The sequence below is a fragment of the Oryctolagus cuniculus genome, chromosome 9 (assembly GCF_051225735.1).
Source record: "Oryctolagus cuniculus isolate XC-2025 breed Fujian yellow rabbit chromosome 9, ASM5122573v1, whole genome shotgun sequence".
NCBI classification, from domain to species: Eukaryota; Metazoa; Chordata; class Mammalia; order Lagomorpha; family Leporidae; genus Oryctolagus; species Oryctolagus cuniculus.
Genome location: NC_142875.1, coordinates 125,040,999 through 125,067,508, shown reverse-complemented (window position 1 = coordinate 125,067,508; position 26,510 = coordinate 125,040,999). Strand labels below are relative to the sequence as shown.

The window sequence follows — 26,510 nt, the reverse complement described above, 5'->3', positions numbered from 1 at the left end:
GTGCTTGTCCAGAAAGACCTCACTTGCTTAAGTAGGCGATAAATTCAGCTCTGAGACTTCTGGTTCAGCTAGAGTGGTGGGCTCATCCTTTGACACTACAAAACGTTGCAAAATTTGAGTCCACACTATTATAAAATAGATGATTAAAACTGTCAGGGTTTTTATCCCCCCCAACCAGTTTGAATCTTAATGATTAATCCAGGACAGTTTATTTAGCTATCATCCCAGTTTCCTGAAGTTCAAATATCTCCTGGGTTCCTAATCACAGGGAAAAAATAACTACACCAACAGAATGCCCCATTTTCCTGACCTCTTTTTTAAACTTGAAGGCTTTAACTGCAACCTCAAATATCCCTCCTGGCTTTTCTTTAAAAGCGTGGCTGAACACCCTCAATCCTCATCAAAGCGTCTGTGTTCCAAACTGAAACCCTACCATTAAACTACAATTCAGGATTGGGCGTTGCGTCCAGTGGTTCAGACGTCGGGTACGATGCCCACGGCCACACTGGAGTGCCTGGGTTCGACTCCCGCCCCCTGGCTCCAGACTGCAACGCAGGGAAGGAGCAGTGATGGCTCGAGGAATGGGGTTCTTGCCACCCAAGTGAGAGACCGGGATTGTGTTTCCAGCTCCCACCTTCAGCCCCGGCCTGGCCCCCAACAACCGGGGAGTAAACCAGCAGACGGGCGCTCTCTGTCTCTCAAAAACAAAGTTCCTAAATTCACATCGCAAAGACGTTCTTACGGGTTTTGAGACGCTCTGGGTGTAACCCATGACAGTAGCCTCCTGTCTCTATGCACTGCAGCCCACCCGTTGTCAAACACCCTTGTCCTCTCCAGGATTCAATCCCATTTAACAACTAGGGGGCTTTTTCCCCTAAGTTTTTTCTTATTCCTTAGCTAATTGTGTGGATAACAGCACAGCCTCAGCCTTCTACATTTAAGTGAGAAATGGGGAACTGTTTTCTCTTCCGATCCATCTTCAATTCAAGTTTCATCTTCTCGCGTGATTAACAGCAACAGAGGTGAAAAGTGAAGATGTCACCTGGCTCCTTCTCACCATCTGTGGCAGAATGAGGGGGGAGAGCTGCCCGAAGAAGGCTGTGCTGTTCAACAGAAGGGATCCGAGTCTCCCCAGACAACGGATCACGCTACACTGAAGGCATGCTTCCAGGGCAAAGACACAGCACTGGGTCTGGCAGGAAGACAGTCAAGGGCGTGGCTGTACAAGGCTTTACGAGACCTCAGGAAGAGGTCAGGCTGTCGGGGAGGAGGACCTGGCAGGCATCTAAGCTCCAAAGCCTTCACCCATGAATGGATAAATGATGGACGGATTAGGGTGGAGGCTGGATCCCAATACGGTGTCTGGAGGTGGGGCATTTCGGAAGTGATCGCATCGGATTAGGTGGCGAGGGTGCAGCCCCATGGTTGAATCAGGAATGCTTTGTAAGGACAGACCGCAGGGAGGAAGAGAGGAAGAGGGTGCTCCCACGTCTCCATCGCCACACCCATGGGGCGACCTGATCTTTAACTGTGCACCTCCCAACTGAAGGCTGAAATGAGCCTTTCCCATCCCAAGAAGCGCCTCCCGGGGCTTTCAGTGCAAGGCACGAGAAGCTGGCTGATGGGGAGGGCACGTCCCGTGGCGGCCTTCCAGGGCACGGAAGGTAGGGGAAAGCTCGCCATGAAGACACCTGTGGGTGTGTGTGGATTCTAAGCAGATTCAGATGACTCCTCAAATGTTTCGAGTACTACAATAAATCACACTCAAAGGGACAGAGAGAGGGCAGAGAATGGTTTTTTTTGGACTTCCGTGGGGACTTCTGCAGGCAGCAAGCTGAGAAAACCAGTATGCCGCACACCCAAGCTCCTTTTTCAGGAAAGGAAGGGGGACGTGGGAGGAAAAACCGAGAGGCCAGAAGACAGGGCCCAAATACACAGGAACCGGCTGCATGCCTGCCGAATTTAAGGATCATCATGGACGAGTGACAGCCGTGTGCCTCCCATATCCTACTAGGAATGCCTAAGGAGCAGTGCTGTGCAGTTCGCATCACTGAAGGCTGGGCATGGGCGCAGATAAGCTGTACTTGCAGTTCCCAGCTCTTTAACGGGTGGCACTAATGAGGCTTGCTGTCCTCATCAGATGTGAGTGAGGAGATTCTGGGAGCTGAGGCCTCACTGGTAGAATGAGACTCATGGGGGAGAATGAGCACATTTTGCATGAGAAAGGGACACCATTTGTTTTAAAAGGTTTCTTTTACATATTTGAAAAACGGTAGAGTGACATACAGAGAGAGAAGAGACAGGGAAATAGAGAGATCTTCCATCTGCTGGCTCACTCCCTAAAATGGCCACAATGGGTGCAGCGGGGTCAGGACAAAGCCAGGAGCCTGGAACTCTATCCAAGTCTCCCAAGTGAACAGCAGGGGCCCAGGCACTTGGGCCATCTTGTACTGCTTTTCCAGGTGCATTAGCAGGGAGCTAGATCGGAAGTGGAACAGCTGGGACTCAAACTGTATTCCAAATGGACACGGCTGTGTTGTAAAGTGGCAACTTCACCTGCTGGGCCACAAGGATAGCCAAAGACATCAGCTGCTGTAGCCAGAGCAGCAGACTGCAGCCTCCAAATACATCGGCACCAATCATCCCACCGCAGGTGCTCCTGCACTGCCGTCACTCCTCCATCCAGAGGCAGGCTCTGCGCTCCCTCTCCTTCAATCTGGTGGCCTACGACTCCCAGAAGTGATGCTACGTGGCTTCTCAGATACATCACAAAAGGTGGTGGTGCCAATTTGCCTGATGCTCTCACGACGGCCACCCTTAGGAACCAGCCACTCTACTGTGAGGGTCAGGCAGTTGCCTGGATTGTCCTGGCTTGGCCTCTGCTGAGGTCTCAGCCAACAGACACGTGAGTGAGCAGCCCTCAGGTGACTCAAGCCCCTGTCTTCCCGCGAGTCCAACTGACACCACGTGGAGCGAGGAGGAGCTGTTCCTGCTGAGCCCTGCCCCTGCGCAGATTCAGCAGCAAGACAGCCATGCTGTCATTCAAGCCACAAAGTTTTAGGGTCGTGTACAACAGATAAGAAACAGATGCTGGTGCCGCTGTGATGCAACGGACGTGAGTTCAAGATTATTTATTCTGTGGCGCAGTGGGTTAAGCCACAACAGCACCAGCATCCCATATGGGGTCCAATTTGAGTTCCGGTTGCTCCACTTCCAATCCAGCTCCCTGCTACTGTGCCTGGGCAATCAGTGGAAGATGGCCCAAGTGCTTGGGCCCCTGCACCCACATGGGAGACCAGGAAGGAGCTCCTGGCTTTGGCCTGGCCCAGCCCTAGCCATTGGTGGTCATTTATGGAGTGACTCAGTAGATGGAAGATTTCTCTTTCTCTTTCCCTTTCTCACTGTAACTCTGCCTTTCAAATAAATAAAATAAATCTTTTTAAAGATTATTTATTCCTTCCTAGTTGCTTTTTCTAATTCTAAAGTGAGAGGGTAATTTTATTCAATCCCCTCAATCCTCTTTTGGCATCACCAACAGAAGCAACTAAAATCAATTTATTTATATAATCCCACTTTATCCCTGCTTTATTTATTCCCTACTTGTCCCTTAATAAGTAAGTTTTAACCTCATATTTAAGATGATATCTGTCTCCAAGGGATTCCAATGTTTCTCCAGAATTTTAAAAGCAATTTTGACAACTGCCCAAGGCACTTATTAAAGAGAAGGAAAAACCACACACTAAAAAACAAACAAAAAAGACCAGTAGGACACAGAAATGGCAATAGCAACCCACGTCACTAATGGAACTGAGAAAAGAGCCCACGTCTTCCTTGTTTTAACTCTCAAAGACAGCGACAGTAAGAAAGTGTTCAGAGTCATAAATACCTCTTCTGGAACACTCGTGTTAAATGGGTCGCAACTGGGAGACCCCATCCCAGGGGTGGGCGAGGGGCTTTTCTCCACATCACTGAAGCCCTGAGCATCCAGCAGGGTAGAGACGGAACTGGAATGGAGCAGGTCGTCATAGTCACCATCTCTGCCTGGGAACAGACAAAGCACAAGGAATACAAGGATCCCATTTATGTCTCCCGGCATCACCTGGGAAACAGCAGCTGGGAGCCCTCAGCCCTTATCGTCAGCGAGCAAGGCCACAGTTGGTTCTATCACAGTCTCCCAAGAGGCAAGAGAGTTAAAAGTTACTTGATTTTGCAATCCTCCTACTTAAAACCCTTCTAATTTAAAACGCTTGTTTTAAAATTGGGGGCTTTAGGCATTTTAGTTTGGAAGTAACCGGGTGAGGAATACCTGGTACAACAAGCTATTTCGGAAGAGCCACAAAGTCACCATTGAAACAACTCAGTTTTCACCGAGCTCTGCAGGAAAAAAAAATCACAGGAAGGAAAAAAAAAAAAAAAATAAGACAATGTCTGATCCCTCTAGAGGATCTCTGTATTTACCTTGTAAATTTTATGTATTTACTGGAGAGAGGGAGAGCCAGCAAGTGCTCCCAATCTGCTGGTTCCCTCCCCAAAGGCCCACAACAGCCTGGTGGAAGCTGGGAGCCAGGAAGAACTCCCACTGGGTTTCCCACGTGGCTGGCAGGGACCCATGCACCTGGGCTATGACCCACTGCTTCCCAGGGTCCAGGTTAGCAGGAAGTGGGCGCCAAATGCCAGAGGAGCAGACTCGGACCCAGGTATTCCCATAGGGGAAGCATTTTAGCTGCTAGGCCAAATGCTTACTCCTTTTTATGTCACTGCAAAGCAGAAAGAACAACGTAACAGAGAAAAGCAACCACACACCCAGCAAAGTAGCACCTCTGAGATATTATTACATCTCTAGAAATAAAAAGGAGCAACCAAGTGCCGGATTTTGTTTTGTTTTGTTTTGTTTTGTTTTTAAACAATGAATGATGTTCAAAACTCTTCTCTGAATAAGACTAAATGGCAAGGGACACATATTTAAAGAGTTTAACCAGACCATGGCTTCCTAATTTAGATTTCACCAGGGTCTTACTAGAATTTGGATGCTATTGGTGCAAGTGTTGTTGTGTAGCAGGTTAAGCCACCAACCGTGACGCCAGCAAACCACATGGGCACTGGTTCAAGTCCTGGTTGCTCTACTTCCAAACCAACTCCCTGCTAATTAGCCTGGTAAGGCAATGGAAGATGACCCAAGTGTCTGGCCCCCTGCCACTCACGTAGGAGACCAAGATGAAGCTCCTGGCTACTGGCTCTGGCTGTTGCAACCATATGGGGAGTGAACCAACAGATGGAAGATCTCTCCCTCTCTCCTTTCTCAGTAACTCTGCCTTTAAATAAATAAGTAAATCTTTAAAAGAAAAAGATTTACATACTATTAGAATTGTGTGAGGTCTAATTTTAAATCCTAGTAAGAAATCATGGTTTATGTTAACTCTTCAGTGGGACAGCACAGAATTTTGAATAGTTTATGAAATTCTATCTTGTTGTACCTGGGTAAAAGCTACCTCTTTTATCTACATGTCCACATGCACAGAAAAGAGAACTACACAAAAGAAGAAAGATGAAAATGCTAGGGCCGGCACTGTAGCATAGCGTGTAAAGCCACCGCCTGCAGTGCCAGCATCCCATATGGGCACTGGTTCGAGTCCCAGCTGCTCCACTTATGATCCAGCTCTGTGCTATGGCCTGGGAAAGCAGTAGAAGATGGCCCAAGTCCTTGGGCCTCTGCACCTGCCTGGGAGACCCAAAAGATGTTCCTAGCTCCTAGCTTCGGATCAGCACAGCTCCGGCCGTTGTGGCCAATTAGGGAGTAAACCATTGGATGGAAGACCTCCCTCTCTCTCTCTCTCTCTCTCTCTCTCTGCCTCTCCTTCTCTGTGTAACTCTGAGTTTCAAATAAAAAAATAAGTCTTTAAAAAAAAAAGAAAATGCTATCATGGGGGCCCAATGCTATGGTACAGCAGGTTAAGCTGCCGCCTGCGATGCCAGCATCCCACATGAGCACAGGTTCAAGACCCAGCTGCTCCTCTTCCAATCCAGCTCCCTGCTAATGAGCCTGGGAAGGCAACGAGAAGGCCCAAGTGCTTGGGCTCGTTCCACCTGCATGGGAGACCCAAAAGAAGCTTCTGGTTCCTGGCGCCTTATTTCAGTGTGGCCCAACCCAGGCTGTGCTGGCCATTTGGTGAGTGCACAAGCAGATGGAAGATCTCTCTGTGTTTTCCCTCTCTCTCTATAATTTTACCTTTCAAATAAATACATAAATCTTAATGAAAGTGCTATCATGATCTCCGAGTGCAATGAAGGGGGATTTTCACCCTTTTTCTATTTTCCAAATGTTTTACAACGCAGTCCAGTTATAGGATTGACTCTTTCTGCCTTGGGATGCAATGTAAGAATTGCAGAACTGAAATTCTATAAAATCAAACAATATTTTTCAATTTTACATAAGTGAAAAAGTAATCACTCCCAAACTTGCAACTTTCCATAAGAGAGAGACTCTTTGGTAGGCATGGGAAATGCTGAGTGATGAGATTTGCCACATCAATGCATTGATAATCAGAGTTTCATCTGCTCATTCAGATACTGATGACATTTTAATAACAGCCCAGGCCCTGTGCATCAAAAGATGGAAACCCCAATGCAAAACAGCGTTTTCCTTCTGAGTGAACTCAACAAAATTAAAACTGCAAAATCTGAGTGTTGCACAACTGCCTTGGAAAACACCTGTTTATTCCTAGTGATCATTGGAGCAAATAACTACAGGCTGTCACCAAACAGGGCCCTCTGGGAGTGTGTGACACTTCTGTATTTTTGATGGCTCTTCAAGGCTTTTCTACACTTGGGCATGACCAACAGTCTCATCCGCAGATAAAATAAGAAGAAACACAACGAAATGCACATCTAACTTCACTGGCCTGTCTTACAGGGCTCTTTGAACTTGATCTGCTCAAAGCTAACTCAAGCCTCCTTCACCATCCCAAGACTCCTGTTAGTAAAAGGAACATCATCTGCCTAGTTGTGTAAGTCATAAACGCCTTCCTTGGTTTTCCTCCTCTTCCTCCCTCTCCTTATCTCATCCATCACACCACGGTGTCGAAGGCAGCAACACAGTGCATTTCCAATCAGCACCACCAGGTGGCTTCCTCTGCACCAGTGCAGGAGTATCTGCTGTCTTTTCCCCCAAGTCCAACACCGGTCCCTGCCCCGAGTCTCCATCTGGTACCCAGAGCACACTTCTGGAACCCTTCAGTGGATCCCTCTGTGCCTCAACAAGAATGGAGCGCCTGACTCGGCCACCGCATACCTCGGTGATCTCACCAGCTTCTGGCCATAAGGATCTTCCTACACTCGGGAAACCTTGCTCCTTCTTCCATGGGCCCTCTGCACGCACTACTTCTCTCTCTCTCTCTCTCTCATCAGCTCCTTAGAGAGGGCACTCCCAAACCAATCTCTTCAACAGAGAACAATTGCTTAATGCCAGTGTTCCACCAGTGAACGAGCTCACTAATTTGGGACAATGGCTACAATTTCTGAAGGAAACCAGAACCAAAGCCCAAGTTCATGGCCACTTAAAAGCCAAGTGAGGTCGACAAACCTGGACAGCCGCAGCTTACCTTGCTTACCCTGGGCCGATCCCATTGGGTCTTGCATTTTCTTGTACCTGTTCAGGCACTGCCGAAGATCTTCTATTTTCCGATCCTGGGAATGAAACAAGTGATCATCTTTGGCACTGTGATTACAAAACAGCAAACTGTGACACAAAGAATAAGGAGACGCAAATTATTTACATTATTCAAAGATTACTTCTAAGCTTTAGTAAAACTGGTAGCATCTAGAATGGTTTTCCTACGTACGTCAGAGATATGGAAAAAGTACCTCTAAATTTAGAGATCCTATCCTTCAGCTGCCATCTTTAAAAACAAAAACAAAACAAGGTAATAAGATACAAAACAAAACGAGGAAAAAAAAATCAGCTTTAACCACTCTCCTGCCTTAAGCTGAGTCTGCCATGACCCGCACACACTGTCTCTATCAGCCATCATCAGTCACCACCCGGCTCTTCCCTTCCTGAGACTCTGCCCACGTTGCCTGGATGAGCCCTTGGCCTGTCCGTGAAGGCACCTGTCACCGCTCCTCTCATTGCCCCTCTGCGGTGCTTGCCCGAGTCCACCATTCCGCTCGACCTTTACTTGTATCCACCTGTTCCTTTCTTCCGTTTTGACTTCTGCCTTCCTTGCCCTGATCCTGTTTCCATGATGCCTGCTTTCCCAGCCTGACTGTAACGTGTCAGAGCCTCAGGGCTCTCTCTCCACCCTCTTCCCTTTCCCCATCCCTTGCCTGTGCTCGGGGGCTGCTCCGCCGCAGGGTCTGGGCCTGGCCACCTGACTTGCCCTGCCCCTTGGGAGGGCAACAGGGGCTGGACCATGGGAAACAACCATCGTGGCCTGTCCCGGGGCAAGCTGTGTGGTTTATCTCAGAACACTGTTGCCTCACCAACCACAGCTTGGTCCCCTCCAACCTCCAACCCCCCACTTCTCCCAAACTTCACACGGTATTCCTTAGATGTACCTGTCATTAATTCTAAAATTCAGATTCATGTCCCAACATTCAAGGACAACATGTCCCCTGAAATCCCTCAAACTGAAGAGGCCTAAAATCATGGCCAGCGCTTAGTAAAATGGCAATTGAATCATGTCCTCGTCCAAGGTCCACAGACTTAAGACCCCCAAATGGCGAACCTGGCGTGCCAAGCCACCTGCCCTGTGGCTGAGCTCTCTGGTCAATCCCAATCACCTGTCTCGCATGCCCCAGCACCTTCCCAGCATGCAGTGGGCTGTTTTGAGCCTGGGTTTCACCATGCATTTTGGCCATAGATGTTTCTCCTATGGGCCTTCATTTCCACCTCTTGCTCGGCCTAGAATATGCTCAGACTGGTCCTCTTGGGTGCCTGGGGAATCCCCAAGGAGTGTGGGGTATTCCTGACTCTCCTGCAGCAGTCTGAGCGTCTGAAAAGCCCTCACTCACCACTGGAAGGTTTTTTTGTTATTGTTGTTGCTGCTTTTCCATGAAGAAAAATCAAAAGGAAATGGATTTCAGTGATTTAAATAATAAGAAGCCATGGTAGGCTTCCTGATTTCTTTACATTCAATAGTGGAAAAGAAAAGAAGAAAGAAAACTCTATGTAGGTGTGTGGGTAAGACAATGAACAATTATTTCTATAAAATAACCAAAATGAAAGGCAAAAGTGAATAAGGAGTAAGAAGAGGGGGCAGGAATTGGAGGAAGAAACTGATGAGCAGAGAAAAAGAGCAAGCCACAGTTCTTGGCATTTTGTTTACTTCCTCACGATCACTCTTTCCCAGGGATAAGGGACAGGGCTGAGCCTGGGAGCAGCCGCCAGCTGGACACTGGGGTGGTCGGAGAAGCCAGAGGAAAACACGGTGTCTCAGCAGCGGACTGCACCACTAGGCAGGGGCATCAGAGCGCCTGCTGGAGGGAAGGAACGCCTGGGGACCACCTTCAGGCCGGGGCAGGTAAATAAACCTGGGCCCGAACCTTGCTTCCTGGGGCTTGCACCTGCTTTCTGGAATTTCGCCTCTCTGGACGGCAGGAACCATCCCACACATCGTAGAGGAGTACGACCCGAATATACAGAACCATGTGACAGTCTCACATTATCTAAATAAACTCATGGGGACAAGGCGCTGTCAGTGCACCTAGCACGGCTGTTCCCTGCTCCTTGGGGACAACTGCCGTCGCTGAGGGTGGCGCTGCCGGGTGGGACAGACAATGCTTGGCACTCGACGCCAGCAGCATTTGGGGTAGAGTTCTTCCCCAGTGACAGAGTGCAAGAAACCACGTGAAATGATCAAAATGGTGCGACATCCACACGGACCGCTAAACGCCATCGCGATACCTTTTCTTCATTCGCTGCCATGAGAGACTCCACGGCCTTTTTCATTTTTTGGACTTCAATATCTGCAAACCACACAACATTAATCGGAAGTCAGTGGGGTTAACACGGATGACGATGACAAGAAGCTACTCACACTCCAGACTGAAATGTTTTAAGGGGAAGACGTTCATGATTTTTGTCTGTTTTTCTAAAAGACAGGGAGCACATTTGGGACCCAGACTCGGTTCTGGGGGAAATGTGGAGGATGAACACGTGTCGTTCCAGAAAGAAGAGAAGGCTGTGTGAGTGCCCACACCCCTCCCTCCCAGCCCAACACATCCATCACGAGAATGCTGGAGACAGAATCTTGAGTGCTGTAGTCACAAAACGACTGAGTTTCCAGGAGAGAAACCTGGGTAGCAGGAGGTGAGGGCGATGGACAGCTGACATGATGATAGAAGCAGGGGCAGTGATGCTCAGTCGTGCCCCAGAGAGACAGGAAGCCATCAGCGTGGTGAGTGCGATGGTGACGTGATTCGTGCTAGGCAGTGGGCGCAGGCCCCATTCACGGGGTCGTAAACGCTTTGCTTCATCCATAAACTTCATTTCCAACATGATTCTAAAGCAGGCTTCGAGATACCAAGGCCAACGGAAGCCTAATCTCATTTCCCTCACACATTTGATTTTCAAATACGAAAGCGTGTTATTTTAATGAAAGAAAAAAATTCAAATACATTAAAGAGGCAAAGTTACCCCCAAAGCAAAGCCACAAATGAAAACGCTGAAACACACAATTTATGAAAATGTTTTCAATGCTGGTATTTTGCCTGACAACCATTACATCTGTAATGAAGACAGATTCTACAGGAATTGCCTTCTTTCACTTTTTGAAGGCAGACTTACTGGATTTAGTAATTCAACCTCAGGGAGCAAAGAGCCAGGGAAAGATTTTTCTTTGTGTTGCATTAAATGATCCAGGCTCCGATCAGCAGCCTGAACACAATCCCTTTGGCACCACCACAGGGAAGGTCTCAGTGACCCAAGGGCACTGCAAAACACTGAGAAGCAAGGCAAAAGTGTAAAATGATCTTTCAGCTCCGCTAAATCTTAAAACCAGTAGGTTTCCACGGGATGAGAAAGGTTGTTTTCTCCTCTGACCCCCTAGCACCTGACCACAGAGAAAACATTGTCTTATCTCTACCACCCTGTGTGCCCTCTCGTATCTCGCGGAGCAAAAGGGCTGAATCAGGGGGAAATGTGCAAAAATGAAAATAAAAAAAAGTTACACGTCCCTTGTCTTTAGGGTCCCTCTGTCTACCCTTGGTTTTGCCAGCTCTGAGGAAATGGAGGGCTTATTGATGAAGCAACTTGATGCCACTGGAGAGAGAAATGTTTTAAAACTCATGCAAAGAGTGGTCCGGGCGGAACTACGGGCAATGGAGAGGTGGATGGAAACACGCCAAAAACCTTACTTTTTTCTTTGAGCTTCTTTTTAAAATTTTCATCTGTGCGGGAAAACCCATTGAATGGCAAGTTAGCAAACGTGAGCACAGTAAAAAGTATTTAATATCACTTAGCTTCCTTGCATCAAAAATAAATGGACCCTAACCTCACAGAGAATGAATCCCCAGCACAACTCTGTAGCTTACAATACGCAGTACACCAAGCGAGGTTACAGGAGCTAATTTCTATTAGTCACTTGACTTGTATCAATCAGAAGGCCCAAATCTGTTTTCCCTTTCTCTTTCACTTCACCTTTATGAACCCCGATTCGTCGTATCAGAACTAAGTTGACGGGGCACAGCGCTCTGTATGCTGCACGTGGTGAAAACGTGGTTTTGTTGCTATGGTTGTCTTCTCCATCTCCATTGCAGCTCAATACACAGTCCTTCCAGATGCGACTGGGACACTGCGGAGTCACAGCCGACTCATGGCTCAAGCCAAGGTCCCAAACACCTGGTCTCAATCCTTGCGTTCATCCAGTCGGGCACCGGCAACCAGCAGTTCACACACTGGCTCCAGCCCTCGTGACACACACCTCTACACGTGCCAGCGGCCCAGAGGGGTGGACACCTCACTGCACTTGGGTTTGATGAACTGAGTTTTCTGATGCACGGAGAATTGACACCCACGGGGATGGAGGCCGTGGTATCGTAGAGGCAAGGAAGATTCGACTGGAGCTAGTTCAAGTCTCTCACAGCACAGACGGTAACGTTGGCGATGCTCACCTAGCAGATCAAAATGCGCGGACTAGAGCATGTTTTGTTTTGGGTGGGGCAGACCTTGCTTTGGGCCCTCGTCTGTCAGTCATCATTTGGGATCACAGAGAAAAGCTGCATTCGACCGGTCATTGCCAGGTGTTCCAGCCCTTACAGAGATCAAATTTCTAAAAAAAGCCCATGTTCATTCAAGTTACTTTCTATCATGTATAACCTACATTTTCATAACTGAACCTCCTCAGTTAGCAAAAACATTCTGGAGAAATTCATCCATTTTTTCCAAAGACAGAATCAGTCGATTTTTGTTTTCCAAGACGTTGAGGGCTCCGCTCATGCTGAGAAATTTTGAATGAAGCCATTCCTCGCTTCTCTCAGAAGAGCAGGAACCGTTTCTAAAATCTTTATCGGCTCCTGGCTCAAGTTCAATTTCAGAGGAACACAGTCTTGGGTCATAGGCACGGTGCCTTTCAGTCCTCGTGACGTCTCCTGGTGCTGCAGCTGGACAAGGATGTCCCCGAGATGTGTGCGACGGCTGGGCGGTGGAGAGTGAACACGGCGCAGGTGCAGAGCAAGCTGCGGCTGCCCAGACACAGGGCGGAGCTTGAAGAACTCCTAGGGCCCTGGCTGCCCCGGCTTCTGGGACCTCCCTTGTCTTTGATGCTAAAGATGCACCCCCCACATCAGTTTCCTTCTCCAGTCTGGAAGGCTGTCCCACGGCAAGACAGAAAACGCCCACTGCGTTCTTACCTCTGTCCAGAATCTCGACCCCCTCTCCTCTCATCCTGCAGGCCAGCTTCTCCTGCAGCCTTTTGACCTCACACTCCTTCTCTTCCAGCTGCTCTTTCAGAGACGCCAGCTCCTCCTACGAATCACAGATTCGTTTTACAACACACGATGCTCAAAAGGAGAACATGTCAGCTCTTTAAATCAATGTTTAGACTGTGCAAGCGAAACGAAAATCTACAAGAATTTAGACACAAACATCAGAAATTCGACAGTGGCAATGAACAGCAGGAAGCAAGACTATGAATTATGCCCAACTTGCAATAATTCTGGTACAGTTATTTCAAGTTTTTTTTTGCGAGTAGAACAAAAAAGAAATATTTTTAAGGTATAATTAGGGCTAGGATGGCCCTAAAGTTTCAATCTTAAATATGTGACCAAGGTAATCAATAAAGACAATCAAATTAAATGCTTGGTGTCACAAAAAGCGAACGAAAATGCAAACTGAGAAAGACATCCGGACATGTTCTGGATGGCACTCATGCTGACTGGACAAGCACAGAGCTTAATTAGCGGCCAAGGCAGCAAGTCCTTTGGCCGAACTGTGCGGCCAAGGAATTCATCCTGATCACTAAAGGAAAAGGAAAGAACCTCCTGCAACAATGGGGGAAAATAAAAACCCAGCCAATGCAGAGACCCATATGCCCTTTTGTTTATTAACAATAAATGCGTGTTGGCTGTTTTCTGTTTTGCTGGCGGAACTGAACATGGCGAGAACCGAGCCACGTGATGCTAAAAGGATGCCTTTATGTTTGCTAGGTTATCTTCAGGGTCTCCAGGGGGAATGACATTTAGTGCCGTGAGAACAAGCAGCCTGCTCACGAGCCACGAAGTCCTAGGGTTCTGACCTATGGTGGGCGTGGACAGCAAGTCCCCCAAACCTGCAAACCTCCCGCAGCCCTTAGCAACAAGGGCAACCCTGCGCCCCCCAGGCTGCTCCTAAGCGGCAATTCCTAGTCCCTGCCAGCAGAGGTCACTGCTGTACACAGTCCCCCTCCAGCAAGACCTGCAGGAGGAAGGCTTGAAACACAGTTCTTTTACTGGTGAACTTGAACAGTCCCAGAGGTCTTCAAAAAGTCCATGGAAAACACCAAGTAGGAGAAAACGAGGCGTGAATCTCAAAAAAAATTTTTGCACCAAAATAAACTTATATTTGATTCTCTTTGCCACCAACGTTTTGAAGGATCCTCCTGTTTTCACCACACTGGGGTCTCAGAGAGTCTAAGAGATTGCAATTTCATGTATCTCATCTGTTTTTTTTTTCCCCTCTCATTATTTCATATGTTCCTGCACACAGGACTGGGAAATCCCATCGCCCCTTTCATCAGCTTTGAAGGCATTTGTCACGGACAGGTGAGAACACACAGCACGAATGCACACGCCACGAGAGACACCGTCACAGCAAAGATGACACGCGCCAGCAGGCGACAGGCCACGGCGCCCATCACCAGCGGGTACCACACCTGCAGGGACGCCCACTTTTGCTCCATCCGCTGCTTTTCATACTGCATCTGACCAACTCTGATTTTCATGCTAGAAAGTTTGGCCATTAGAGACTGGGAGAGAGACAGAGGAGGGAAAGAAAACTACAGGTAGAAAAAGACAAGCTCAGTAACCAAGAAAACAGCATCGGCTTCTAGAGGAGGGTGGGTGACCCATTCTGGAAAGGAGGTGAAACTTGGCTTATGTTAAAAGGGGCGTGATTCAATTCAACAAAGGTTCCATCCAGCTTGGCGGAGACACTTAGTGCGCTGGTAAAGTACCTCTTTATCAGATACCGAGCAGGAAACATATTTGACTTCTAGTACTGGTCACAGTTAAATAGTGGAGCCCTTTGCGTACAAATTCTTCCTGGTGAGAGAACTTACTTTGGTGGACTTGAGCTTCTTTTCGTACTGAAGTTTTTCGTTGTCCATCTCAGTGACCTTCAACCTCAGGTCACTGATCTCCTGAACCAGCCCCTGTTCAAGGAAAGAAGGAAATAGGTCAGGAGAGCGCAAGTGCACTTCTTCGTCCCAGATGGACAGCTTGGGGGCTGGCACCGTGAGGCACGCCGGGTTCAGCTGCCACGTGGGATACTGGATGCCATTCTGAAATCCAGTTAGAGTCCCAGCTGCTCCACTTCCCATCCAGCTCCCTGCTAATGCACCTGAGAAAGCAGTAGAGGACGGCCCAAGTGCTTGGGTCCCTGCACCCACGAGCAAGACCAGCATGGAGCTCCCGACTCCTGGCTTTGGCTTGGCCCAGCCCTGGCTGTTGCAGCCATTTGGAGAGTGAACCAGTGGACAGATGATATCTCTCTGTGTCTTTCCCTCTCTGTCACACCAATGAAAATAAATATATATTTTTAAAAGAGCAGCTTAGGAATAGAAAGCTTAAGAAGTCAACAGCCCTAGGATTAAAGTTATACACATCAGATCAGAGAAATGGAAATAAATGTAAAATCTCATGGGACATGGAATTTTTCCCATAATACAGATTTCCATGAACTTTTAAAAAGTGTTCTCTTAAATCTTGAAGAAGCAAACCATGTTTCCATGTAAAAGGCGGCTGTAAATCCCCAGTGCCTGTGCCCTGGAGAGGCGGAATCCCCCACACAGAAGGTAATGACAGTTCAGATGAAGCAGGATGGCTAACCCCTGCCTTCCACTTCCCAGGTGTCCCTAGACTCAGTTGGACGGTATGGAATCTGTCTTTTCAAACACACCGCACAGGTTTCCTCTGGCAAAGCCATTTTCCCTGAGGGACTTTTCCAGCAATTTCTAGGTATCTATAAAATTATACTTTGATTTTCTTTCTTTTCTATAAAAATAAAGATCAATCATCAACTCCATCTGGGAAGAGGGGAATAAAATTAAAATCCTTTGAAGCAAAGGTCCTCAACTTGAAAGATGAGGGCCCTGTAACAGTTTGCACACGTATTCAATATCATATTACAATTTTACATTTGGAGCGCCAAATGGCAATCCTACCATGTTAGTAACACAGGGCAGCTGGATGCCTTTTGTACTGCCACTCAAAGAAATAATACTGGTTTGTTTGTAAAACACGTGGGAATATTCCCAGAGATCCTGGTGCATCTTTGCCCAGAGCTCAGAAGGCAGAAAAAGGAAATCAGATTGTTGAAGAAGACCAACTTGCCTGGGAGAGAAGCCCATATGCTGTGTGGGAGACGGCTTTTGTTTATTTTACTACAAGCCTGCAATGGTTCATGCACTTCTGTCCCTCTCTCTTCACAAGCCACACTGCTGGGTCACAAATTCAAACACCACACAACAGAATTATACAAGAATGCAAAGCAAAACAATGCCACCAGAAATAAAACTCTGCTAACAAGAGCATAATGATTCAAACTCACAAGGCCTAGAAAAAGGGAGGCTACAGTGAAACACTGCCCAGCAAAAGCCCACAGGCTTTTAAAGTGCAGTTTCTTAAAAAACAGGAGAAACTACTACCTACAATCATTGCATAATTATACATTTAATCATCCTATAAAGCTACAGTGAGAGAAGGGGTTTTCTCCTCTACTCAGTGAGGCCAAGAACTACTTGGCAATATTAAAAGCACATCATCTGCAAGTTCAGAATCCAAGTTCAAAGAAGAGATGCTTCTTCCATTTATTTAAAGGAATCATCTCTGTGCAGTCAGCATCCCTGGCGATCTTCATTCATCCATCTGCACTTGCGAGTATGTGTTTTCCCACGTTCTCCCTGCCAACAAACAACTTCCAGTTCCTATCATGCAGCACAGTCACCACCTGTTTCACAAACAGTGCTGGTTTTCAAACAAGAAATAGATGAAACGGAATTTTTTTTTTTTTTTTTTTTTTTGACAGGCAGAGTGGACAGTGAGAGAGAGAGACAGAGAGAAAGGTCTTCCTTTGCCGTTGGTTCACCCTCCAATGGCCGCCGCGGAGGCGCGCTGTGGCCGGCGCACCGCGCTGATCTGGTGGCAGGAGCCAGGTGCTTCTCCTGGTCTCCCATGGGGTGCAGGGCCCAAGCACCTGGGCCATCCTCCACTGCACTCCCTGGCCACAGCAGAGAGCTGGCCTGGAAGAGGGGCAACCGGGACAGAATCCGGCGCCCCGACCGGGACTAGAACCCGGTGTGCCGGCACCGCTAGGCGGAGGATTAGCCTAGTGAGCCGCGGCGCCGGCCGGAAACGGAATTATTATAAACTGGAATGATTTTTTTTTTCTATTTAAGAAAACGACCCAATTCTCTTCTGTAGTGACGCTTTTAAACATGAATTTACAACCTGGAAGAAGTCAAATCTTTTCATGAACCCTTATGCTAGAAATTCTGAAAATAGTGCCTTAGTGAGAAAAAAAAATAATGGAATATAGATTAGTTCAACTGATTTTATCAGAAGCTCAGTCTTTTGAAAAAAGGAAGAAAATTCCTCTTTCAGGCTCCCACCAGCAACTCCACCCCTGACACCTGTGTTCCTACCAGAAGGGGGCACTGTTGGTCAGGGCTAACCATCTCCAGGCAGCAGGCCCTGGGCCAGCAAGGCCTGAACCTTCCAGGCTCTGAAGCCTTTATTTCTCTCCTTTTCCAGCATTTCCTTAGACATGAGCATCCAAGTAACTCAAAATTCTGGGACCAAGTAAAGGGTGCTGGATGCAGCCGGCAGCCAGGAAAATGTTTCCTTCCCCTCCCTCATTTTTTTGATGCGTACTAGAAATGCTGTCCCTTTTTTTTTTTAACTTAATATTTTGTTTACTTACTTATAGAAGACATATCTTTAATGTGCATTATAGTCAAAGACTTAATGGTTCTACTAAATAAAGAGTTCTACACACAAAAAAGTAAAAAAGACCACAGCCCAGCAAGGAAGATAGTCAATGACTGTGAACAGTCATAGAATAAAAAAAAAATGTTTGGGGCGGGCACTGTGGTGCAGAGGGTTAACGCCCTGGCCTGAAGCGCAGGCATCCCATATGGGCGCCAGTTCTAGTCCCAGCGGCTCTTCTTCCGATCCAGCTCTCTGCCACGGCCTGGGAAAGCAGTGGAAGATGGCCCAAGTCCTTGGGCCCCTGCACCCACGTGGGAGACCCCGGGGAAGCTCCTGGCTCCTGGCTTCAGATCGGTGCCGCTCTGGCCATCGCAGCCATTTGGGGAGTGAATGAGCAGATGGAAGACCTCTCTCTGTGTTTTTACCTCTCTCTGTAACTCTGTCTTTTAAATAAATAAAATCTTTAAAAAAAAAAGTTCAACTTCACTCATACACAAGTAAATTTTAAAATGGCCACAAAAATCATTAAAACAATATTAGTGGCCGGCACCCCAGCTCACTAGGCTAATCCTCTGCCTGCGGTGCCGGTACTCCAGGTTCTGTCCTGGTCGTTCCTCTTCCTGTCCAGCTCTCTGCTGTGGCCCGGGAGTGCAGTGGAGGATGGCCCAAGTCCTTAGGCCCTGCACCCGCATGGGAGACCAGGAGGAAGCACCTGGCTCCTGGCTTCGGATGGGCACAGCACACCAGCTGTAGCGGCTATTTGGGGGGTGAACCAACGGAAGGAAGACCTTTCTCTCTGTCTCTCTCTCTCACTGTCTAACTCTGCCTGTCCAAAAACACATATATACATACATATATATACATATACATATATATTAGCATACAATTCCTATCAATTTGCTTGTCAAAGTTTGACACAAACACTGCGTCTGGCATTGAAAATGGAACAGCCAGGAAACCATCTGATTTCTATTAAAGCAACAAAAAAGGAACTTGCCATGTTCAGTTCAGTTTTAACTTCTGAGACGATTTTAATTGTTTTCATATATACAATGCCACAAAGTTCATAAAAATTTCCACACTCTCTGGCAATGTGGACATTACACCTTCCCAGCTGGGCTGAATGGTGTTCAGAAAATTCCCAGGCGTTGAATTCACTGCGAGTTTGCTGCCAAGCTCATTCCACGCGTGATGGAGAACACATGAGTGAAATAAGCAAGGAGTGGGGAAAATCACCTGATAAAAAGCTCTGGCGCGCTCAGGGCTCCTCCCAAAATATCACGCACCGTCCACTGCAACTTGTTCTGATGTGTGGTCACCACCCTGTGCCTAAATTACAGTAACAGCGGCCATGCAAGTTAACACTGCCTCTAAACTCGACAGAAAAGGGCAAGCCAGCCACACCTCCACCACTGCCATGTCGTCCACTGGTGCGCTGAGTTCTGCCGTGTGATGCAGCAATTATGGGGTTAATGATAGAAAGAGGGAAATGGTGAAAATATGGAACTGGATTTCTAAAAAAGTACAAAAGCAAGAATGTTAAAGAAACCAGGTAGGGGGCCGGCGCTGTGGTGCAGTGGGTAAAGCTGCCCACATCCCATATTGGTGCCGGTTCTAGTCCTGGCTGCTCCTCTTCCAGTCCAGCTCCCTGCTATGGCCTGGGAAAGCAGCAGAAGATGGCCCAAGTCCCTGGATCCCAGCAAGCATGTGGGAGACCTGGAAGAAGCTCCTGGCTTGGAATCGGTGCAGCTATGGCTATTTGGGCCATCTGGGGAGTGAACCAGTGGATGGAAGACACTATTTCTCTCTCTCTGCCTCTGCCTCTCTGTAGCTCTGCCTTTCAAATACATAAATAAATAAATCTTAAAAAAAAATGAAAAAGAAAAACAGGTGGCTTTCTAAGTCCTGTTTTAAGAGCCCTGGGTCTCAAATTAGAAACATGTTTATATAGGTGACTGACAAAGAGCTTTAAGGTTACAACTGGGGCATGGATGTTTAGTACTGCAGGCAAGGTCCGTCTTGGGACGTCTATGTCCCGTAACAGAGTGCCTGGGTTCGAGTCCTGGCTCCACTCCCAAACCCAGCTTCCTGCTTCTCCATACCTGTGAAGCAGCAAGCAATGGCTCAAATACTTGAGTCCCTGATACCCATGAGGGACATCCAAATTGAGTTCCAGGTTCCTGTCGGTAGCCTGGTCCAGCCCTCTGCTGTTGCAGGCAATTTGGGGAGTAAACAGCAGACGGGAAATCTGTGTCAGGCTCTCTGTCTCTTTCTGATTTTGCATTCAAATAAAAACGAATAATTAAAAAAAATCTAGGGGTATGGGCATTGGCCTGGTGGTGAGGATGCCAGCTATGACGCCCACGTCCCGTATCAGAGTGCCTGACCTTAGACCGAGTTCTGGCTCCCGACTCCACCTTCTTCCTAACACAGACCCCACGAGGCAGTGGTTAACAGCTCAAGGAGCTGGGTTCCTGCAGTTCACATGGGAGACCTGGAGTGAGTTCCTGGCTCCTGGCTTTGGTCCCGGGCCCTCTCAGGCATTTGGGGAGTGAACCAGTAGAAATGGGGGGCTCTTTCTTTATCTCAAATAAATACGATTAAATAAAAAAATTTTTAAACACTAAAGCATGAACCAAGTTCAGGTTTTCCTTTTACTATGGAGGCATCCGTGTACCAAGGCTGCCCACCAGGGTCAGGTCTCTGGCAGGATATTTCATCAGCCGTGAGGACATCTCACTGTCTCCGAGTCAGCTGTTCGGTGGGTGACCCACGCCAGGGAGCTGCCACAGTGATGGCACCCGGTCAGCATTAGATTACTGCTCAGTGTGAGGACAGGCCAGAGGTAAGTGCACTGTGACCTCTCCTCTCGCACTCGTGGTACCCATCTTCTGAGCCAGCGTGAACCCTCTGCACACTCCAACCAAGGAAGTAACAGACAAACAGAGAGGACACGGCCCCTAGAGAGGACGGGTTTCCGCAGCTCTTGCATTGCAAGTGAAATGAATGGATTTCAAGAGGACAGCCTGTCCCCTCACCAACAAAACCACAACAACACATAAGGCCTGGATTAGCAACACAGCAGGGAGAACCAAGGACAGAGCTAGCTGAGCCACGTGGACTTCAGGGTGTGCCATCACCCAGAATTTCATGAAAGCCCAGAGACTTCTATCTAACCAGAACGACTTCTGTGTGTAACAGACCAAAAGTAGAGGCAGAGGCCCAACAGATGACCTCTGAAATACTTTGTGGTTTTAAGATTATATAGGGGCCAGTGCTGTGGCATAGTGGGTAGAGCCGCCATCTGCTGTGCCGGCATCCCATATGGGAGCTGGTTTGAGTTCCACTGCTCCACTTAGAATTCGGCTCTCTGCTATGGCCTGGGAAAGCAGTGGAAGATGACCCAAGTCTTCAAGCCCCTGCACCCACGTGGGAGACCCAGAGGAAGCTCCTGGCTCCTGGCTTCAGATCAGCTCAGTTTCGGCCGTTGCAGCCATTTGGGGAGAGAACCAGCAGATGGAAGACCCCTCTCTCTCTCTCTCTGCCTCTGCCTCTCTATAACTCTTCCTTTCAAATAAATAAATAAATCTCAAAAAAAAAAGGATATTATAATGTTTAAATATTTTATCTATATACAAATTTAAAAACTTACTTTTTTAAAAGATGTATTTATTTGAAAGGCAGAATTGCAGAGACAGGCAGCGAGAGAGCGAGCGAGCGAGTGAAATCTTCCATCCACTGGTTCATTCCTCAAACAGCTACAATGGCCAGGGCTGGGACAGGCAGAAGCCAGGAGCCAGGAGCCTGGAACTTCAGCCGTGTCTCCCACATGGGTGCCAGGACTTGGGCCACCTTCGGCTGCTTTCCCAGGCGCATTAGCAGGGAGCTGGATGAACAGTGGATTAGCTAAGACTTGAACTGGCACCCATATGGGACAGTGGTACTGTGGGCAGAGGCTTAACCCACTGCGCCCCATCAACCTCTTGTACAGTAAGTACTGTGTGTACCCACAGAAGAAGTAGAAGTAAAACCATGCATTTAAATCTATCACTTACAAAATTAAGAAAACCAAGATGGACGGATGCTACAAATATTCTGAAGTCGACAGCACTGTTAGAGGTTACCAAAAGGATTCTGACATTTCTTACCAAAAATTCTCAAAATGAAGATCGTCATTAGCATTCAGTGATTAAAAAAAAATCAATGGAATTACAGTTTTTTCTTCTAAAGCAGGATGAGGACATAAAGTAATTAACGGCCTTCCCTCCCTACCCCCAAGGAATTTCAATTTGCCTTAGGGCTGTGTCTGTGCATCAGAGAGGCAGACGGACAGACAGACATGCGGCCACTCACTTCCGTGTCTCTGAATCTGTCCTCGTAATCCAGTCTGTCCTTCTCCACAGCCGTCAGCTTCAACTTCAAGTTGGAAATTTCCGCCATGAGATCTAACTTCTGAGTCTCCAAGGACGTCCTACTCAGGAGCTCCTGCGAGGACGGAGAGAGCGCGTCAGAGACGCTGGGTCGCGCACGGCCACGGCAGCAGCGGTGCCCTCTACGGTCACAAAGCAGCATCCGCCACACGGAGGACCGAGTGCAATTTCCAAACACACGCACTTCCCAAAGGCCGTGTATGTGAGCGACTCTCCTGCGAGCAGAAGCAAGCGCCCATATCCGTATCCGACAGACAGGCATGCTCACGCTGCAAGCCAGGAAGCCATACAAACGCCAGAAGAACAAAATCACAATTACCCACGAGGCGATCCACACCTGGGTCTGGCTTCTCATGGCGCAGACACGTTGCCTTGTGCCTATGTGTTCGCGGCTCTGAGGCTCCAGGTTTGTGCTGTGTGTACCATGTACCACGGCCGCCTCAGGGCCAAACCCGGCGCGGCCGGCCTCCGGACCTACCTGCTGCAGCATCTCCTCCGTGGCGTTCAGCTTCTCCCTGTGCTCCTCCAGGCAGAACTCCAGGTCTCGAATCTTCTCTCCCTGGGCCTCCACCTGGTCTGTTAGCACACTCACCTGTGTGGAGAGCGAGACAGAGCCATGAGGCGCAAGTCAGATGCCCCTGCCGACTTCATTTCTCTAAGCGGGACCATCGGCGAGACGTCACTGCCAAGTGCAAAGGGAGACGCCCTGAGACCTGACAGGTGACGGTGGTCCTTCCGCCACCTCCGCTATCTCAGGACTCAGAAGTGTTGGCCTGGGGATGCGCAGCAGCCCACAGGTTCAGATCACTGGGAAGGAGGAGAATGCACACAAGGACCCTTTTGGGGTGCGTGTGAAAGGGTAGCATTAGAGGAAATGAACTTCACGTTTGAAACGGGCATTATTCAAGGACTATTCAAATGTGCTCCTTCCTGAACAAGATGGAAACGGACCCAGGGAATTCCAACTCCATGAGCTCTTTCAGAATCCAAGCCAGGGTGCGACTGAGCCGGCCAAGGACGGCTGGGTGAGTCCTTCACCCCCAGTGACTATGCGAATCCCCCAGTCTCTCCTCGGTGGTCACCAGCTTCGTAAACGTACTTGAATTCAGCTCAGAATGCAAAGTAAAAATGTTGGTCAGGCATGTGAAGCATGAAGAAGCAGACTCAGGAACGGGCGTCAGGCACAGTGGTTCGAGATGTCACCCGGACACTGCATCCCACACCGGAGAGCCTGGTCCAAGTCCCAGCTCCACTTCCAATCCAGCTCCCTGCGACGCAGCAGGGGATGGCTCAAGCACTTGGGTCCCTGCTGCTCTTGTGGGACACCTGCATGGAGTTCAAGGTTCATGGTTTTGGCTTGGCCCGCCCCTGGCTGTTGCAGACATTTGGGGAACAAACCAGTGGATGGAAGATCTCTCTCTCTCTCTCTCTACCTCTTCTCTTAAATAAAATAAAAATGAATAAACAAATAATTTGTTGAAAAAAGAAGCAGCACACTCAAATTTACCCAACAAGCTGGGACCCAGCCATCATCCTGTTTTGTTTGGCTTATGAGCTTCATGAAACAATTGAAAACCCAGGGCTGGCGTTGTGATGCAGTGGATTAAGCTGCCACCTGCAACAGCAGCATCCCATACGGACACCGGTTCAAGTCCCAGCTGTTCCACTTCTGATCGACTCCATGCTAATGTGCCTGGGAAAGCAGTGAAAGATGGCCCAAGGACTTGGGACCCTGTCACCCAAGTGGAGGACCCAGGTGAAGCTCTAGGCTCCTGACTTCAGCCTTGCCCACTCTAGCTTCTGAAGCCTTTTTGGGGAGTGAACCAGGAAATCAAAGATCTCTCTCTCTCTCTCCCCCTCTCTCAAATAAATAAATAAATCTTTAAAAACTGAAAAAAACCAAATTTGCAAATTCAGATTCAGAACTCATCTACAAGTCTTCAAAGAGCTCTTGGAAAAAGATTATGTAACACCTGTACGTGGGTTGCAAAACATTTTTTTGCATAGAAAAATACGTTTGTGTTTTTTTTTTCCTCATGGAGAGGCAGAGAAGGAGACAGAGAGACAGAGCTCCTTCCCACTGTATTACTCCCCCAAAACCCAGAATCCGGGAATACATCCCAGGTCTCCTAGGTGGGTGGCAGGAACTCAATTACTTGAGCAGTTCTCACTGCCTCCCAGGGTGCACATCAGCAGAAAGCTAGAATTGGGAGCCAGACCCAGGACTGAACCCAGACACTCCGATGTGGGACACGGGTATCGTAGCTGGTGTCGTAACTGCTAGGCAAAACACCTGCTCCAACTTACCTTTGAACTCCATTTGCCGTGAACTTTCTGAAGTAACTTGTATAAGTATTCAGATTTGTTTTTACTACAGATATGCATAAACCTGAGTTTCTGCTATGTATTAAAATACATCTTAAGACGAGATCAAATGAGCTCAGATGGTACTGTTGTCTGTGTGCAGATGGCACCAGGAGAGCTGAGGCTGGGTACAGGCCACTTCCTCCAGCCTGGTGAACTCAGGCTGGTTCTGCCCCAGGCCTCACCACTCCCCATTGTGCACCACTTCATGTGCAAGTGAATTTGCCAGCCCAACATACAATAGTCTTTGCAAGTACGTCCTGGGGAAAGTGTGATGTTGGAAAGTCACTTGCCTGGAGAACGAGCGACTCTTTATCATTTTCCAAGCGTGCTAGCCTCTCCTGATACACGTCTCCGTTCCCAGGGAGGTGTCCGTTCGTCTGAAAGAGGAAACGACATGGGTGAGGTGGACCCTCTGCAGACCTGGTGCTTGGTGGGGAATCATCCTCCAAGAGCCTGCACTGAATTCAGCCCAGCTGTCGCTGGCATGAATGGAAAATTTAAGAATGCAATTTGGCTCATTCATCTCACAAGAGGGAGTAAAACAGGCACATTCAGCATTGGCATTGCTTTTGCTAAACTCAACAAAGTCTCATCGAGGAGGAAATCATGACCCGAAAGGCACAAGGGGAGCTGAGGGTCCTGGTAGACGGCAGACGCACCTGGGGCAGGCGAAGCTTTGGAGCGTGCAATCGGGCGCAACACCTGCCTCTCCCTAACTGCTCAGCGTCACTGACTCTGGTGGTAGATGGCGGTGATGACCTGGGACACCATTCCGTTCCCATCACCCCCACTGTCAAGTTCCACGCCCGGGACTGCCAATGCCTGACTGTGGGTGGCAGAAAGCAGGAGCGAACTACACCCCACGCTTCTTCCTACTCACTCAAGTCTCCAGAGCATGGACGAATCTTTGAAGCCTTGAGTCTTTGGAAATTTCCTCTCTTTTCCCCCCAAACTGACACACTCAGTCCACGGCAGCTTCCTCCAGTCGCACCGCCTAGCCATGCTTATTAAGCTCATCTGCCTTGGCCTCATCGGTGCCTTGATTTATGCAACGTCCTGTTCAGCTCCTGGGCACAGCCTGCAGACCGGCATCATCTTCTAATCTCCACTGCTGCTCACTCCCTCCCACCTCCCTCCTGTCTCCTTTTCATGAGACTTGGAAATACGGAAGCATGCGATAAATGCATTGAAAAATGAAGCACAGCCCCCCCCCCCCCACTTCTGTTCTCTTACAAGAAGCTATAAAAGAGATATTTGAAAAGGCTCAGGCTCAAGCACTCACTGGATGCAGCAGTTAAGATGCCCACATCCTGAACCAAAGTGCCTGGGTTTTGCCCAAGTTTAAGTCCTGGCTCTGATTTTCATCCAGCTTCCTGCTATTGGGCACCCTGGGCAGCAGCAGGTAATGGCTCAGGTCCCTGGGTCCCTGCCATCCGTGTGGGAAACCCAGATGGAGTCCCTGGTTTCTGCTTTGGCCCAGCCCTAGCTGTTGTAAGCATCTAGGGAATGAACCAATGGATTAACACACACACTCTGTCTCTCTCCTCCCCACTTCAAATAAAATGAAAATAAATACAACTTTTAAGAGAGGGCCAGTGTTGTGGTAGAGCAGGTAAAAATGCCAGTTCATGTTCTGGCTGCTTCCCTTCCGATCCAGCTCCCCTCCTAATGGCCTGGGAAGGCAGTGGAAGACGGCCCAAGTGTTTGGGCCCCTGCACCCATGTTGGAGCCCTGGAAGAAGCTCCTGGCTCTTGGTTTTGGGGCAGTTCAGCCCTGGTCACTGTGACCGTCTGAGGAGTGAACCAGCCGATGGAAGATCTTTGTTTCTCTGTCTCTTTCTCCCTCTCTCTCTGTTAACTCTGACTTCCAAATAAATAAATAGGTCTTTTCTAAAAAGAAAAGAATAAAGTTCTAAAAGAAAAGGTTTAGACAAAGCAGAAAATAAAATACCATTTTGAAATACAGTAATATATATTATATGTCTCTGTGTGTGTGTGTGTAACTCTGACTTTCAAATAAATAAATAAATCTTAAAAAAATGTTCTAGGGCAACTCATTCAGTTAGACCTACAGCAAACAGCAATCACCTGCTCG

General features: G+C 48.2%; 1 protein-coding gene across 12 annotated transcripts in view; it reads right to left on the bottom strand.

Moving 5' to 3' along the window:
- The window catches only part of PPFIBP1 (PPFIB scaffold protein 1), a 178,000-nt gene that overhangs the window by 22,585 nt on the left and 128,905 nt on the right, over nt 1-26,510 (bottom strand). For 3 of the 12 annotated variants that reach the window (XM_089304760.1, XM_089304762.1, XM_089304767.1), the window contains 10 exons: nt 24,707-24,793; nt 22,528-22,641; nt 21,973-22,104; nt 14,751-14,843; nt 14,346-14,438; nt 12,847-12,961; nt 11,353-11,385; nt 9,902-9,963; nt 7,599-7,683; nt 3,887-4,041 (listed from right to left, as the gene is read on the bottom strand). In XM_089304760.1, the coding sequence (XP_089160886.1) occupies nt 3,887-4,041; nt 7,599-7,683; nt 9,902-9,963; nt 11,353-11,385; nt 12,847-12,961; nt 14,346-14,438; nt 14,751-14,843; nt 21,973-22,104; nt 22,528-22,641; nt 24,707-24,793 (969 nt within the window). The remainder of the gene's footprint in view (nt 1-3,886; nt 4,042-7,598; nt 7,684-9,901; nt 9,964-11,352; nt 11,386-12,846; nt 12,962-14,345; nt 14,439-14,750; nt 14,844-21,972; nt 22,105-22,527; nt 22,642-24,706; nt 24,794-26,510) is intronic. The other 9 variants (XM_051850901.3, XM_008259470.5, XM_089304765.1 and 6 more) reach the window with 3 other exon arrangements.